The sequence below is a fragment of the Malurus melanocephalus genome, unplaced genomic scaffold (assembly GCF_030028575.1).
Source record: "Malurus melanocephalus ecotype Western Australia unplaced genomic scaffold, MMel_1.1 scaffold_567, whole genome shotgun sequence".
NCBI lineage: Eukaryota > Metazoa > Chordata > Aves > Passeriformes > Maluridae > Malurus > Malurus melanocephalus.
Window position 1 is genome coordinate 234751 of NW_026623799.1, and position 14068 is coordinate 248818.

The window sequence follows — 14068 nt, forward strand, 5'->3', positions numbered from 1 at the left end:
AGCTGATTCCAGTGCAGGGCTGGCAACAGGGACCTGCAAGCAAAGCTGTAGGGTGACAAATGTCCCAGGGCTCCAAAGCTCCCAGTGAAAGTGTCACATTTGTAGGGTGACAAAAGTCCCAGGGCTCCAAAGCTCCCAGTGAGAGTGTCACATTTGTAGGGTGACAAAAGTCCCAGGGCTCGAGAGCTCCCAGTGAGAGTGTCACATTTGTAGGGTGACAAAAGTCCCAGGGCTCCAGAGCTTCCAGTGAGGGCATTTCCCCACGGGTCCAGTGGGAGAGGACAGCTCCTGCCTCCTCTGTGACAGAACTGGGCTGCACTGCCCCGACACYGGACCCTGAGACATTTCTGGCCCCACAAGGACTGCCTGCCAGGTCCCGGCAGGTGATGAGCGGGGCCTCATGCCTTGTGATGACAGGAGAGCGGCCAGTGGGTGAAACCCTGCACCGCTCGCACCATTGTTTTCCTGGAGACAGCGGACAACAATAGCCGGGCTGTGCAATGCTCACGCTGCTGCCCGTGCGCCTCCACCCGCAGGGGGATGAGGGCTCCCTCCTCCTCCTTCTCCTTCTCGGAACTCGGTTCCCCCACCCCCAGCCGTGACTCAGAGCTTCCTGGGGACACGGGAACCCCACGTCCTGCWCTTGAGGGGCTGCTTGCTGCCCGGCTCTGCCCTCCAAATACATCCTTCCCAGGGCCATTCTCTGCTCCTAGAAACCTACACAGCTTTATCAGGAGCACACTAAGCCAGAGAGGGACCTTCCTGTGTCCCCAAGGCATAGGGAAGGGCTGAAGTCCCACCAAAAGGACAAATGAGGGGAGGGCAGTGCTCAGCTTCCACCCTGCACCCCATACGTACGTCCGCCGCCTTCTTCTCTGCCAGCTCCAGCTTCTCCTGGGCATCTTTCAGGGCCTCAGAGTATTTGTCCAGTTCGTCCTCTGTCCCCTTTAGCTTCTTCTGCATGGCAGCAAGCTCATCCTCCAGCTGCAAGGACAGTGGTGTCACCACTGTGGATACCACTCTGGCCCYCTGCATTCCAAGAGAGCCCTGCCTGCCCCATCCCAGGCTCAACTCTGTTCCCACAGCATCCCTCCTGCCCCATCCTTGGGACCAGCTGTGCCCCACAGTGTCTGTCCTTTTCCCACATCCCACCAGCTCGCAGGGACAGAGCCCTGGACAGCCCTTGGGGTGCCCTTGAGCTGTGGGATGGTGGCAGCTGTCTCACTGTGATACCCCAAGCAGATCTGTGTTGGGTGCGGGCTCAGCGTGACCCAGCACGGGCAGAAGCCTCCCCCCAGCACCTCTGAGCWGAGGGCCGTGGCTGCCTGCCCTACCTGCTTGCTCCGCTCCTCTGCCTGCTTCTGCTCAGCCTCTGCCTGCTCCGCCCGGTCCAGGGCATTCTCCTTGTCCAGTTTCAGCATCTGCATCTTCTTCTTGATGGCCTCCATCCTTGCTGAGACACACGCAGYGGTGGGCAGCGGGATGCAGGGCAGACAATGGGTGGGCAGGGCAGCTGTGTTGCCTGTGCCCCACTGACCATTTATCAGCTCTGCCCCGAACAGGGGCTTTGCCTTTCTTGGGCTGACCCGCCTCCCCACCTTCCCAAAAAGTCTGTGCTCGGGACCCATTGTGCACCCCGGGGGGTCCGGGTGGGCACAGCCTTATTTGGGCTCCCAAGGACAGCTGGGTTGTTATAAAAAGCAGCAGCAGGTCTGTGAGAAGGGGTCCTGCATTGTCCCAGCTATCCCCTCCCCCCATGCAATGGGACACCCTGGCTGGTGCCACGAGCGCTTCCTCGGGATGTTGAAACTCAGTCCGTGCAGCRCTGGCACCAAGTCCACCTCCACCCSCCATTTGCCTTCCACTGGGGGCTTAGGATATCTTGGTGGCCCTGGGCTGACATTTAGCCTTGCCTGGGGRGCAGCATGGAAAAGGGCGAGATTAGCCTGGCACTATTTTGGGAGCAGAGGTTTGGCCAAGAGTGTTTGGCTCTGCAGGGAGCAGCAAGGGAAACTGTGCCCAGCACCCCCAGGAGCCTGCTGATCCCCACCAGGAGCCCACTGAGCCCTGAGTCCAGCTAAAGCCATGCTGGTGCTTGGTGTTGAGGTAGAGGATGCTGTTGGCAGCTGGAGGAGCAGATTCCCCAGGTGTGGGGAGGAATTCTCAGCGCAACTGGTAGTACTTCATCCACAGCTGGGGGATTTGCAGCCTCCTCGTGCTGGCCCAGAGGTCCTAYCAGCCCCATAAGTCAGGTTAGGGTCTCCCATGGAAGAGACCCACTGCTCCCACCCAGGGACAGACGCTGAGGAATAAAGGGGTCAGCACCCAGGGAACCCACGGGAGAGAGACCTGATGGTAGCTCCTGGCATCCTGGGCAGGGCACTGGGRCAACAGTGCCCACCGAGGGTCCTGAGCAGTGGCTGCACCTCCATAAATAACCCCCCACGCCAGGGCAGCAGAGGCAGTGGTGGGCACAGGGCCACGGGCCTTTGTATTGTCATCATCCCTGGCGTGAGCGGGGGGACAGGTGGCAAGCGCTGACCCCGCTGCCATCCCAAACCTCCGCCAACCCCCGGGATGGCTCTGGGCTCCCCCTCTCCAGYCCCATGGAGATAGGCAGACAGGTTTTATTGCAGCAGGAGGTGCAGGACAGGGTGCAGAAGGCCCCCCCTGCCTGGGGCAGGGCACAGGCAGCATCTGGCCAAGTCGGTGCTGGGCGTCCCTGGCGCTGTAAGAATATGTTTGATATTTAGTTGGTTTTCCAATAAAACAACCTAATATCAAACATATCAGACAGAGACAGGGGCTGACGGAGGTGGGAGGACCCGGAGCTTAGCTGCCTGCAAGAGAAAGAGAAGGAAAAGCTGAGAGCTGGGGTGGGGGTGGTACCCAGGCATAACCCCCGAGGCACTGCAGAGGCAGCGCCTGGCCTCACCTCAGTGCCTGGAGCCTGCTGGGCAACTGTGCTGGGACTGAGCTGCTCGGGATGCAGTGCTGGAGCAGGAGGCGTCCTGTGGTGGGGATGAAGCCAGAGCAGGGCAGTGCAGGCACGGTTTCCTGGCACGATATGGCACTGGCATGGCGTGGCACACCATGGCGGCAGCGCTGCCCACCCAGGGCCAAGGGGACCCCACATCCATCACCGTTTCACTTACCTGGGCTGGCTCAGGGGACTCGGCTGCGCTCTGGCTCGGGGGTCGCCCGGCTGCCATTTATAACCGCGCTCGGCTGCACCCAGCGGGGGGACGTGGCCAGCGACAGCCCTGGCCCCGCACACGTGGCCTGGTTCCCATTAATTACCACCCATTGACGTCCCCCTGCCCCCTCCACAGACCCCCGCGCCCTTGGCGCCCAGCACCGATGGTCGATGGATCGATGGCCCCGCACCGCCTGCTCCTGCCCCCGGTCACACTCGCCGTCATTAGCGAGCCTGTCAATACTGGGGGCCAGCCCTGGCCCACGGGCCCTGTGCCACCAAGGGGCTCCACATGACCCTGCCCAAGGACGAGCCCCATTGACACGTGGGAGTTGTACCCCACACCCCCTTGCTTTGGGGGAGCTGCTAGAACTCATGGGAGTATCTCCTCCAAGGAGCAGCTGGAGGGGCTGCCTGTCACCCTGCTGCATCCAKGTTGAGGATGTGGCCCCACTCATGCTGGGTGAGAAGCAGGACCTTGGCCCACACTGAGGTAGTTATTGGGATCAGGGTGGTGGAGTCCAGCCACAAGGACAGGTAAGATTATCCTGAAGTGCTGCAGGCACATCCTCCCCACACCACAGCAGCGCTTTGCTGCAGGGGGACACATCAGCCTTAGGAACGGCCTTAAGAATGGCACTTGGGGTCTCAAGCTTTGGGGGAACAATGGAACAGGACATGGGSCAGCCAGAGCCCTGAGTGCCATGGGAAGGACAGGGGCACAGCCTGGYCTTGGGGGTCAGGGGATTCAGCCCCTTGAGGTGGCCACACAATGAGGTGGCAGTGGGGACGGTGGGGACACACGTGGCAGCAGCAGTGCCAGAGCCGGGGGCRTGCGAGCAGCAGTGGATGATGTGATGCAGCCCGACAGCTGAGCTAATGAAGGGCCATGGGCGGGGGGTGCCGGCCCAGAGGCCCCCAGCCCTGTCAATAAGCAGAGCCAGGGCAGCCACTGATGGGCCCTGGGGCCGGGAGACACCAAGGTCAGGCACAGGCAGCAGGGATGGGAGGTGGGGGACAGGGCCCTCCCAGCTGGGGAGCAGACAGGGATCCTGGGGTGCTTGGATGGCAAGTGGGGACAGGGAGCATTGCACCCAGCCCAGCCAGGCTCTTCTCCCCACTGCTGCAGGGCTGTGCCACATGGCCAGGAGCACTGTGGCACACGGCATGGCACAGCAGGACCTGTGCTGGGACAGGGACCCAGTGTGGAGCACCCAATCTGGTGAGGCACGCTGGCTGTGCTGCCATCTCCTGGCGCAGCCATGGGCGAGATGAAGTGTGCAGGAKTCGGCACACCGAGGGTTGCAGGCGACATGCCTGGATCCCAGCCACRGGAACTGTGCTGGGCTGCACTGTCCCCCCACTGCTGCCCTGGGCTGTCCCACGCCTCACAGGCAGCAGACACAGCCTGTCTTGCTCAACACGTTTTATTCTCAGCCAGGAACTGGGCGATGCCAGGCCAGTGCCACGCACGGGGCTGAGCACTCAGAGCCGCTCCACGTAGAAGGTTTTCCCCAGCTGGCACAGCTCCTGCTGGTGCTGCTGGTGCTCATCCAGGAGAAGCTGGTACAGGGCATCTCGGCGGATCTGCCAGGTACAGGGGCTGTGCTGAACCCCCACATCCCCCTGGCTCACCAGCACTGGGAGACATTGTCCCCCAGGACATAGTAGAGCTGGACAAGAGGGGCACCCACCCCTGGCAGCACACRGCTGGGGTCCCAGCTGCACCCAGCCAATGCCCATCCTCACCACTGTCTGCTCCCTGCCTGCGAAGTGCAGCTCCTTCTCCACACACTTCTTCACCCGTGGCTCCACGACCCACTGCAGCACCCCACGAGACTCTGCCCAGCACTGTGGGAGCTCCCTGATCCCCTGCTCCCAGCTATGGAGACACAGGKTGGGCAGGTCAGGGATGCAGGGATGTTCCCCCCAGCCTGTTCTGTGCTAGGGCTCCCCATATCTCGCAGACGCCCACCATGGGGGATTCAGCCCCCCCAGGGCTCTTTGCCGGCTCTACCTCTCCACGAGCCTCGTGCCAGCATTCGTTTGGACCTGCAATCAAAGAGCACGTTTGGATGGCCTGGGGTTTAACCTGCACCAGGACACACTACAGCCCACTGCCCCCCGCCTGCTCCCAGGARCCCCAGGACAGTTTCCACCTTCCCAACCTCTGCCCCGTCTGACCTCCTCCTGCTGCAGTGAGGAGCTCTGGCTGCTTGGCACTGCCATGGCCGCGGCCACAGTGACCCTTCAATGGCCTCTGGGGCRGGCAAGGTGTTAACGGAACACGGCAGCAGCAACGGCAGCCTGGTTACAGTAACAGCCTCCCGGTTACTGTCACGGGATCTCAGTTACAAACGGCAGCATCCYGGCTACCACTAAAGGCATCCTGGTTACTCTGTAGCTGCTTCGGGAAGGAAGCAGCCTGGGATTGAGTAGGGATGGGCCCCTGCAGAAGCCGGTGGCACGCACGCATGCAGCTCGGGCTGAACTGTCATTTTATTAAACAGTAATTAAAAAGTGCCGAGATCTGTGCTAGGTCTGTGCCCTCCACTCTGTGCCACCCACACCACACTGATGGGTGAGCTGCTGGCGCTGCCCTCAGCCCAACAGAATGCAGACTCGAGGTGGGGGCCATGAGCTTTCAGCCCCGGGGGCTCGGCAGACGCTGGCATGCGAGGCGCTGGTGAGAGTGGGAGCAAACACCCCCTTGGCAGGACAGACGGGACATTTGACACTGCTTTGTCCACTTGAGATGTCCCCAAATGCCCGGTTGCAGGAGAACGAGTAGAAACCTCAGCCCAAAGCGGTAGCTCAGCCATGGTGCTAAAAACGGGCACCAAACTATTTCTACCCCGTCCGGGTGCACAGGCAGGCTGGGCACAAAGGGCTGAGAGCAGGAACAATGAGGTCACAGGGAAAAGTGTTCACCCTTCGGAAAAAAAACAGACAAGTGGCTCCAGTGCCCAAGACCCACACAGACAGGACAGACAGACATCAGTCCCCGCCAGCTGCTGCAGGGAAAGGTGCGTGGAAGGGAGCGCTGGCTGGGATCCATGTCTTTATAAATAAGGTCAAGCTCATCAGTTTATTCACAAGGTCCAAGACGGTGCAGGACACAAAGCCTGGAGTGTCACCAGCCTGTGGCAGAGAAGGCTGTGGGGCTGATCCCCACAGGCTCAGCAGGCAGGTACACAGCTCTGGAATGAGCACCTGGTGGGGGCCAAGCCCCAGCAGTTGGAATGGAGTCTCCACTGAGTGTTGACCTCCAACGTGGTGTGAGGGTGAGATCTGAGAGCACAGTTGGTGGCTCTCACTGCTGCCTGCACTGCGGCCCAGACATGCCCAGCAAACGCACTGCACCAGGCTCCAMCACGCTCACAGGGTGCTCTCCAGTGTGTTGTAGTTGTCCTTGAAACTCTTCAGCTCCAGGAAGTGTTTGGCACGTTTGCTCTTCTGGCTGGAAGGCAGGTAGGTGACCTGGATGGTGGCAGGGTTGGAGACTTCAGGGGACAGGGTGAGGTCTTTCGCTGCCGACTGGTGCTGCCGCTGGCTGCTGCCCCCCCGGGCCTTGGTCCTGTGGGCAGAGAAGATGAACCATCACTGCTGCTGCTGGCCCTGAGAAACCACTCAGCCTGTGTATCTGTCTGTCCAACACAAAGCAAATCTGCTTTTGTGATGATGGTGCTCACTGAGCTCTCAAAAGCTAAGGCCAGTGGYTCTGTGCAAGCTCCTGACTCAAAGTGGCCAAGGACAAGCAGGAATGGAGATTGTGACCAYGGAACAAACCCAAAACTGCAGTAAGAGATGGGCTAGGAAGGAGTGAACCCAGCAGGACAGATGGGCACATCTCAGCCCCCATCTCAGATGATGGTTGTACCCCAAAACCCATCTCTGGTCACACACGGCCTGTTGGGGCCCAGAAACCCACCACCACACCTGGGCAGCAGCACTTACATGTTTGCCAGCTCGTTCAGAGCTTCCTGGTACTTCAGATACTCCATTTTCCCAAAGACCTGGATATAAAAAGACCATGGAACATCCAGCTCAAGTTATGGTGTGACCTCAGTCCCGACAGCAGGGCAGAGCAAATCTGCAGGCCCTGTGAGGGTGGCAGTGCCCCCCCAGCACTCACCCCAGTGCCATAGCGGGCGCTCTCGTAGCCATCCAGCAAAGTGTCGATCAAGGCTTTGCGGATGCCTTTGAAGGAGGTGCTGGAATTCCGCAGTTCCAGCAGGTAGGCACAGAAATTCTTCCCTATTAAAGACTTGGGGTACCGGCCCTCTGCYTGAAATGGGATTTCTGGAAAAAGGCACAACGCAACAGCTGAAGCGCAGGTAAAAATGATGGTGTTCATCCCCATGGTCAGGAACTGCTGGCTGGATAAAATTCCATCCATGCCCACTAYCTCCATTTGCCAACTGCCCCAGAAAAGGGCTGTGCCAACCCTCAGGCTACCAGCTGAGGGTTGTGAGAAGGAGAAGTGACTGCTACTCCCCAGTGAGCCCCTGGAGCCTCCCCACAGARCTGCTGGCACCCTCGTTCAGCATCTGTCTGCACCCTTTTGCTCCCACTTTGGCCCTGAGCTTCCTTACCTGATGTCCTGATTGCATCCAGTGCCTTCATCCTGTACAGGTAGTTATAGCAGCCTGTTAAAGGGAAAGCAAAAAACTGACATCTCTGCAAACCTTGGGAGGGAAACRAGAAAAAAGAAAATAGAAGCAGAGACACCATCYCATGTGACAGGACRCTACATGAGCAGTCAAAGCTGTGACTTRGCCCCAGGGACGGTACCTCTAGGACAGTACCTGGTGTCTCCAGCTGCAGGAGTCGGCCATCATCTTCAGCGAGCAGCCGTGGCTCATATTTGATGTCCTGCACCCTTGACAGGCGAATGTCAATCTCTTCCTTTAAATCCTGTACAGAAGGAAAAAACCCAGCACGTTTCCAGAGCGTTCTCTTTGTGGGATCAAAAGGATGAGAACAGGCTCTAGATAAACCATTCCCTCCCCACTGCCCATTGCCATTCTGAGGGGGCAGATTTGACACTGGAGCAGCTCTCACCCATCCCTTCAGGCATGGGTGAGTCTGTGGGTGTAGGGAAGGGAGGATACCCACCTTGGGCGCGTGCTGTCCCACRGGCACGTGGGGGCCACGGCGGGACTTCATGGCGAAGCGCATGATCTGSCGTTTCACAAAGATGAACAGCAGCACGAAGACCTGAGGAGCCACAGTAGGGTGGGAGTCAGGCATGTGCCGGGGGCCTCACAGACAGCCTGTGGCCAGGCCCTGGCCCCCACTTATCCCCTCTGAGCCTGGAGAACACAGGGATCTCTGTTCAGCCCACCAGGAGCCCCACAACACCCAGGCTGGTCCTACACACCCCCAATCYCTATAGAGGCTGTTATTCACATCGCCCCACCGACCCCAGGAACCCACACGCGCTCCAGCCCAGCCCTTTAAGGGCCCCGAACCCGACTCCGAGGCCTTCCTCACAGACAGTCCGGAACACGTCTCACGGGAGCCTTACGGACTCCTCGGGCCCGGGCCCGAACGCGCCAGGATCCGCCTCGCGGGGGTTCCACGGACTCGCGCGGCCCGGCTCCGCGGACACCCCGGGCCRCACARACACRCCAGCCCGCCCCGCCCCGCCCCGCCGGCCCTCACCAGGCTGCCGTAAGCCATGACCAGCACCACGTTGACCCCCGAGAGCCAGTTGCTGCCGGCCCCCGCCATGCCCGGCCCGGCCCGGGGCCGCACAACATGGCGGCCACGAAGCCGCCCTGCGCCCGCACCACGTGACCGGGGGCAGCCCTGATCACGTGACGCGCGCGGAGCCGCCGCAGCGCCCCCCGCCTGCGTCACGTGTTCGGCGCGGGCGGCCCCGCCCCGCCTGGTCACGTGCTGGGGGCGGGGTCGGGGGAGTTGTCAGTGCGGGCGGACCCAGGTAAAGTTGCGGCGGCGGCGGCGGCGGCTCCGGTACCGCGCGGCCCCCGAACCCGCCCCCACCGGCTCCCGCCGCCGCCCCCTGCTAGCCCGGCCCCGCCGCCTCCCGCCCGCTCGGCCCCGCTGCGCCCGGTGCCCCGGAGGCGGTTCTGAGCCCCACCGCCGCCGCCGCTGGGCCCCGCGCGGCCTAGTGGGCCGGGCCGTAGCCGGGGGCTGGCGTAGCGCGCGGCCGCCGCAGGTGAGGCGGGCGGGCGGGCGGGCCGGGTGCGGGCGGGGGGGGTGAAATGGCGGCCGCGGCCATGAGGGCGGAAGCGGCCCGAACTCGCCCGCCTCTCCGTTGTGGGCCCGGCCTGGCGCCGCCGTGGGGGCTCCTTCCCGGCCCCGCCGGCGCCCTCCAGTTCGCTCCGGTTCCGTCGCCCCATTGTGTGCCGTGTGCTGGGCCGCGGGGTCGGGCGGCTCCGACCCTGCCGCGCTCTCGGGGCCCGCCCGTCCCCGCCGCTGCCGGCGGTAACAATGGGAGCCGTGCTCCCGCYCTGCCGGGCTCCTCGCGGGCCGTCGGGCCCGCTGCTGCCGCCGCTCCTCGGTGACGCCCCGGCGGCCGTGGCCGGGGTGGTTTTGATGCCCTCGTAAAATTCCCGGGCAACGGGCGGTTCAGGGGTCCTGGAGGAGCCCCGGCCCGCGAATGCCGCCCTCCTCCACGYCCCTCCATCCCGGTCTGGGGGCTCTGCTTGCGCCCTCCGGCCCGGGAGTCTCCCTGGTAAAGCGCTGCCCGTCGATAACAAGTCGGGGGCTCTGATGGCATCTGCGGGAGCATCTCCCTAAAAGCTCGTGCTTTGCATGCACGGAGTGACTCGGTTTGCGGCCGCCATGTCTTTGCTCCGGGGAAAAACTTCTCACACTGATAACCCTCTTTTGGATTCTTTTTCTGCCCCATGTTGCAGGGAAAGCTTTGCCTTCTCTGGCACTTTCCTTTGGGGCTCTGGAGCTTTTTGCACGTGTTAATTAAGCTTTGTCGGAATGAGATGAAAAAATACCATTTCTCTGTATTAACACATCAGGGAAACTGAGACTGGGATGTGCCAGCGCTCATGGAGTGGCAGCCAGCAGGCCTGGCACAGCCATGGGGCCTACAAATCCTGGTACTGAAACTGTAACTTACCTGACRTTTCTAATAAAATGAACAGTTTGTTACATTTTTGTATCCCCTCATTTTCTGGAGACTCCACACTTCACTTGTGTAGTTGAGACTCTCCTCTTTAGGCCTGGCAGACAGGCRGTGATGTGGTCTGAGAAGGAAAGGGGGAAACGGCAAATGCCTTATTTGATGCGGGTATTGTAACCTGTAGCTGTGAAACTTTTTGTTTTCTTTAAGCCCTGAGTGCAGTGCTGGCCTGTTYTCCTGAGGTGTGAGCACTGCCCCATTTAATGCTGGTGCTCCAGTGTGGACTGGTCACCACTTGCTTTGGCTGGAGCTGCCCTTTCACCTCTTGGTGCACGTGGGCAGRTTTGCTCTTTTAAAAGAGGTGAAATGTTTTCGGTGAGGATGGTTTTGATCTGGGAAACTCATGTGCAGCTGTGGGGCCAGGATAGACATTGGGATAACCAYGTTCTGCAGTTCAGTGCTGCTCATGAGCTCATCTCAAGTACCCCCATTGTGGAATAAGTTATCAGTATTTGAATCCTCTTTCCTCAAGGGGTCTGCATGGGTCACCCCCTTACCTGATGGCCTCAGCAGARTGAGAGCCTGGGTGAGGTTTTTATTGTAGATATTTTTCTTGGGTTTTTTTGCATGTTAAAGGACAAATGCTCGTGCTGCTGGTGGCAGCAATGCAGCTGGGCAGGGTATGGCAGCTGCTGAATGATGCCTGGGCACTGCACAAGGTTTAAACTCGCCTGGAACTGCAGCTCAGGGAAGTTGCAGGCTGGGTTCCTACAGATGTGTGGAATCACTTCCCTCTGGGCCTGTGGTTCTGCTGCCAGGTTGGTTAAATGCAACAAATTGTTTGTGTGTGAAACTTGGAACTGGAAGAAAGCAAAAATAAATATATGCCATGAGAAAGAAGCCTGCATGGAGGGGATGGCTGGGGACAGGGGGCTTTGTCTGCTCTGCCTTGGCAGAAGCCCAGGCTTGGTGTTCTTCCCGCATTCCTCAGGGGCTCCTGATGGCTCTGCAGGTAGTTTGGATTGTTTCTTGATAGGAGACCTTGTAAAACTGGYGTTAATTGGCGTAGATGAGGCATAGATGGCCACAAAGGGGGAACTTTGGAGGTTTTGTAGGGAGCTGCAGGAGCAGTTGCACAAAAATTTGCCTACAAATGAAGGGCAGGCACTGAGGGGAGCAGGCATGGGGGATGTGTGTCCAGTGCAAAGGGGATGTTAATGCCTCTCTGCTCTCAGGAAGGATTTCTCACCCAGTCGAGTGCTTACAAACTTCTACAGGAGTTTCCCCAGCTTTTCCTGGGCTATTTGCTAGCACTGCTTCTGAGTTTCCCTACTTGGCACCCTGTGTTTTGCTCTGTCCTGCCTTGCTCACGTACTGCAGTGTTTTGGATCAGATCCTGCAGGTCAGATTGTCTTGCTAAGCTTTTCTCCCTGCCCTGACACTCTGTGGCTCCTTCCATTGTCCAGGTGCACGCAGCAAGTCCTGCTGTTTTGGGGGAAGGCTTTGGAGTCTTAGTAACGAAATACAAAAATTCTGTGAAATTTCTGTATTCTGTGATTATTGAAATTTCAGGGGCTCAGAAGTGCTGTGGGATGTCTCTTGAATCTTTTGTGCTGGGAAGGTGCTTGGGAGGGTAAAACCTCAGTGCTAATCCCCTTCTAACACTCCCTGCCTTGAGGCCCAGTCTGAGATTGGAAAAATGCTTGCCTGGGACACTCAAACTCTTCTTGGGATTTTTTGCCTCAGGCATTTATCTAACAATGTTACTGGCTGTTATTCTTTATAGACATCTTGTTCACTTTTTTTGGTATGTTTTTARTACAGAATACTAAGAAAAGCTTGATATTTCCAGTTTGGGGGAATAATATAAATAAACAAAAACAGGCAGTTCTAGGAGGGCAGGTTTTCTTTAAAACAAAAATTCCACAGACCTGTAGCACCACTTATTGCTGGAGCATTTTTGCTTCCGCTGCCCTGCTTCGAAGGTAAGAAAGGAAAAGGGGAAGTTGCTGAGTAGCTGTGTCTGAGGCTCTGAGATACTCTGTCTACTAAGTGAAGTTTCTTTGAAGCTTTTTTTCAAGCATTTCTGCTCCAGTTGATGGCCACAGCCTGTGGCAAATCTGTGCCCACTTATTTTGTGTTTCAACAAGTTGCTCAATTCTTTGCCTCAAATCCAGGGAATGACTTCAGAATGAAGGCGAGTCGATCTAGATTGCCTGAGAAAGAGTTTTTTTTACAATGAGGATAGTGAGGCCCTGGCACAGGTTGCCCAGAGAAGCTGTGGCTGCCCCATTCCTGGTTGGACCAGGCTTGGAGCAGCCTGGTCTAGTGTAAGCTGTCCCTGTCCATGGCAGGGGTGGCACTGGATGGGCTTTAAGGTCCCTTCCAACCYGAATTGGTCTGTGAGTCTGTGATTCTACTTCTGCTACTGGGGCCTGGTTGCTCCCACCTGGAACACTCTGCCATGGTATCGAGAGAGGAACCTCAAGAAGCACAAATGGCTGTTTTGTGTTGGGACCACACGGTGATGGCAGCCTGGTCCACTGTGGTTTTAGGGAAGTGGTGGGGAGTGGTGGGGTCTGTAGCAGCCTTTCTGGCTCTATTGCCCATGTGTTTGTTCAGTCTTGGTGCTRTCTTTTTGTTTTGGTTTCTAACAGTCCGTTCTCTCTTCTCCCCTGACCCACCACAGAGTTCAACCTTGTAAATACTGTTATTTGTATATACTGTAAATGATGACATCGGTGGGCACTAACCGAGCCCGGGGGAACTGGGAGCAGACACAGACACAGAGCCAGACGCAGCACAAGCAGCGGCCGCAGGTAAGGACAGCATCCATGGAATCCAGGTAGCTTTCAGGTGGAGATGTGGCACTCCTGCCTGGTCTGGTGCTAACAACTGGGCTTGCCAAAAGAACTCCCCGTGTGTCACAAGATGCTGCTGCCAGAGCTGGGTGAATTGGGCAGCTGGGGGTTTCCATGTCAGTGTGTCCAAGTGGGAGCTGCTGCTGAGATTTGGTTTTAMTTCCATTTGTCCATTCCTCACACCCTTTAATGAATGTAAATGGCTGAGAAGCCACCTGCAGTGGCTCTTGGCTGACTGGTGGTGGTGAGATGTGCTTTGGGTGGCTGCTGCTCATCTGGTGCCATGAGGCCATTCAACAGTAAATCCTTTCTTCCAGACTCCTCTTCTTGCTCCTTTTTCATCTACTGGAGTTTTCCTTCTCTGACCTGTGTTTGTGCCTTCTCTTTTCTATACTGATTTCTTTCAAGAGTTTCCAAAGAACTTGGGGAAGCAGAATGGCCTTTGGAGGATGGTTTAGAATTGCTCTGACCATGCAGTTATGCTCTCTCTGATTTCTTTTAGGCCACTGCGGAACAGATTCGACTTGCACAGATGATTTCGGACCACAACGATGCTGACTTTGAGGAGAAGGTGAAACAAGTGAGTGTGGAAAATGAAGGTGCACTCTTAATAGGAAGGCGAGATCAATATTGGGAATACTGTGAATGCTGGGGGGTGGGAGGGACATACCTGGCTACACCCTGAATTTGCTTGGACTGGTTTCATAAAGTTGTATCATAGAATGATTTTGGTCAGAAGGGATGTTAAAGGCTATCCAGTTGCACCCCTGTGCCATGATTATATCTTCCAGTGTCCTGAGTTGTTCCAAACACTGTCCAGCCTGGCCTTGAACACCTCCAGGGATGGGGCAGCCATAGCTTCTCTGGACARTGTGKGYCAGGGCCTTACCACCCTCACACAMA

General features: G+C 58.1%; 2 protein-coding genes across 6 annotated transcripts in view; one reads left to right on the forward strand and one right to left on the reverse strand.

Annotated features, from left to right (window-relative positions):
• Positions 1–5677: 5677 nt before the first annotated feature.
• On the reverse strand, positions 5678–9014 carry CUNH1orf43 (chromosome unknown C1orf43 homolog). Its single transcript, XM_057382421.1, has 7 exons — positions 8864–9014; positions 8315–8416; positions 8005–8113; positions 7792–7845; positions 7332–7498; positions 7154–7212; positions 5678–6773 (listed from the first exon to the last, which is right to left on the reverse strand). The coding sequence occupies exons 1-7, from the start codon at positions 8930–8932 to the stop codon at positions 6575–6577; spliced, it is 759 nt and encodes a 252-aa protein (XP_057238404.1). The 5' UTR covers positions 8933–9014; the 3' UTR covers positions 5678–6574.
• A 65-nt stretch (positions 9015–9079) lies between these two features.
• UBAP2L (ubiquitin associated protein 2 like) overlaps positions 9080–14068 on the forward strand; it is a 29437-nt gene continuing 24448 nt past the window's right edge. For 2 of the 5 annotated variants that reach the window (XM_057382412.1, XM_057382411.1), the window contains exons 1-2: positions 9466–13123; positions 13668–13745. In XM_057382412.1, the coding sequence (XP_057238395.1) occupies positions 13034–13123; positions 13668–13745 (168 nt within the window). In that variant the 5' untranslated portion in view covers positions 9466–13033. Of the gene's footprint in view, positions 9144–9301; positions 9381–9464; positions 13124–13667; positions 13746–14068 lie in introns of those variants that run through there. The other 3 variants (XM_057382408.1, XM_057382409.1, XM_057382407.1) reach the window with 3 other exon arrangements.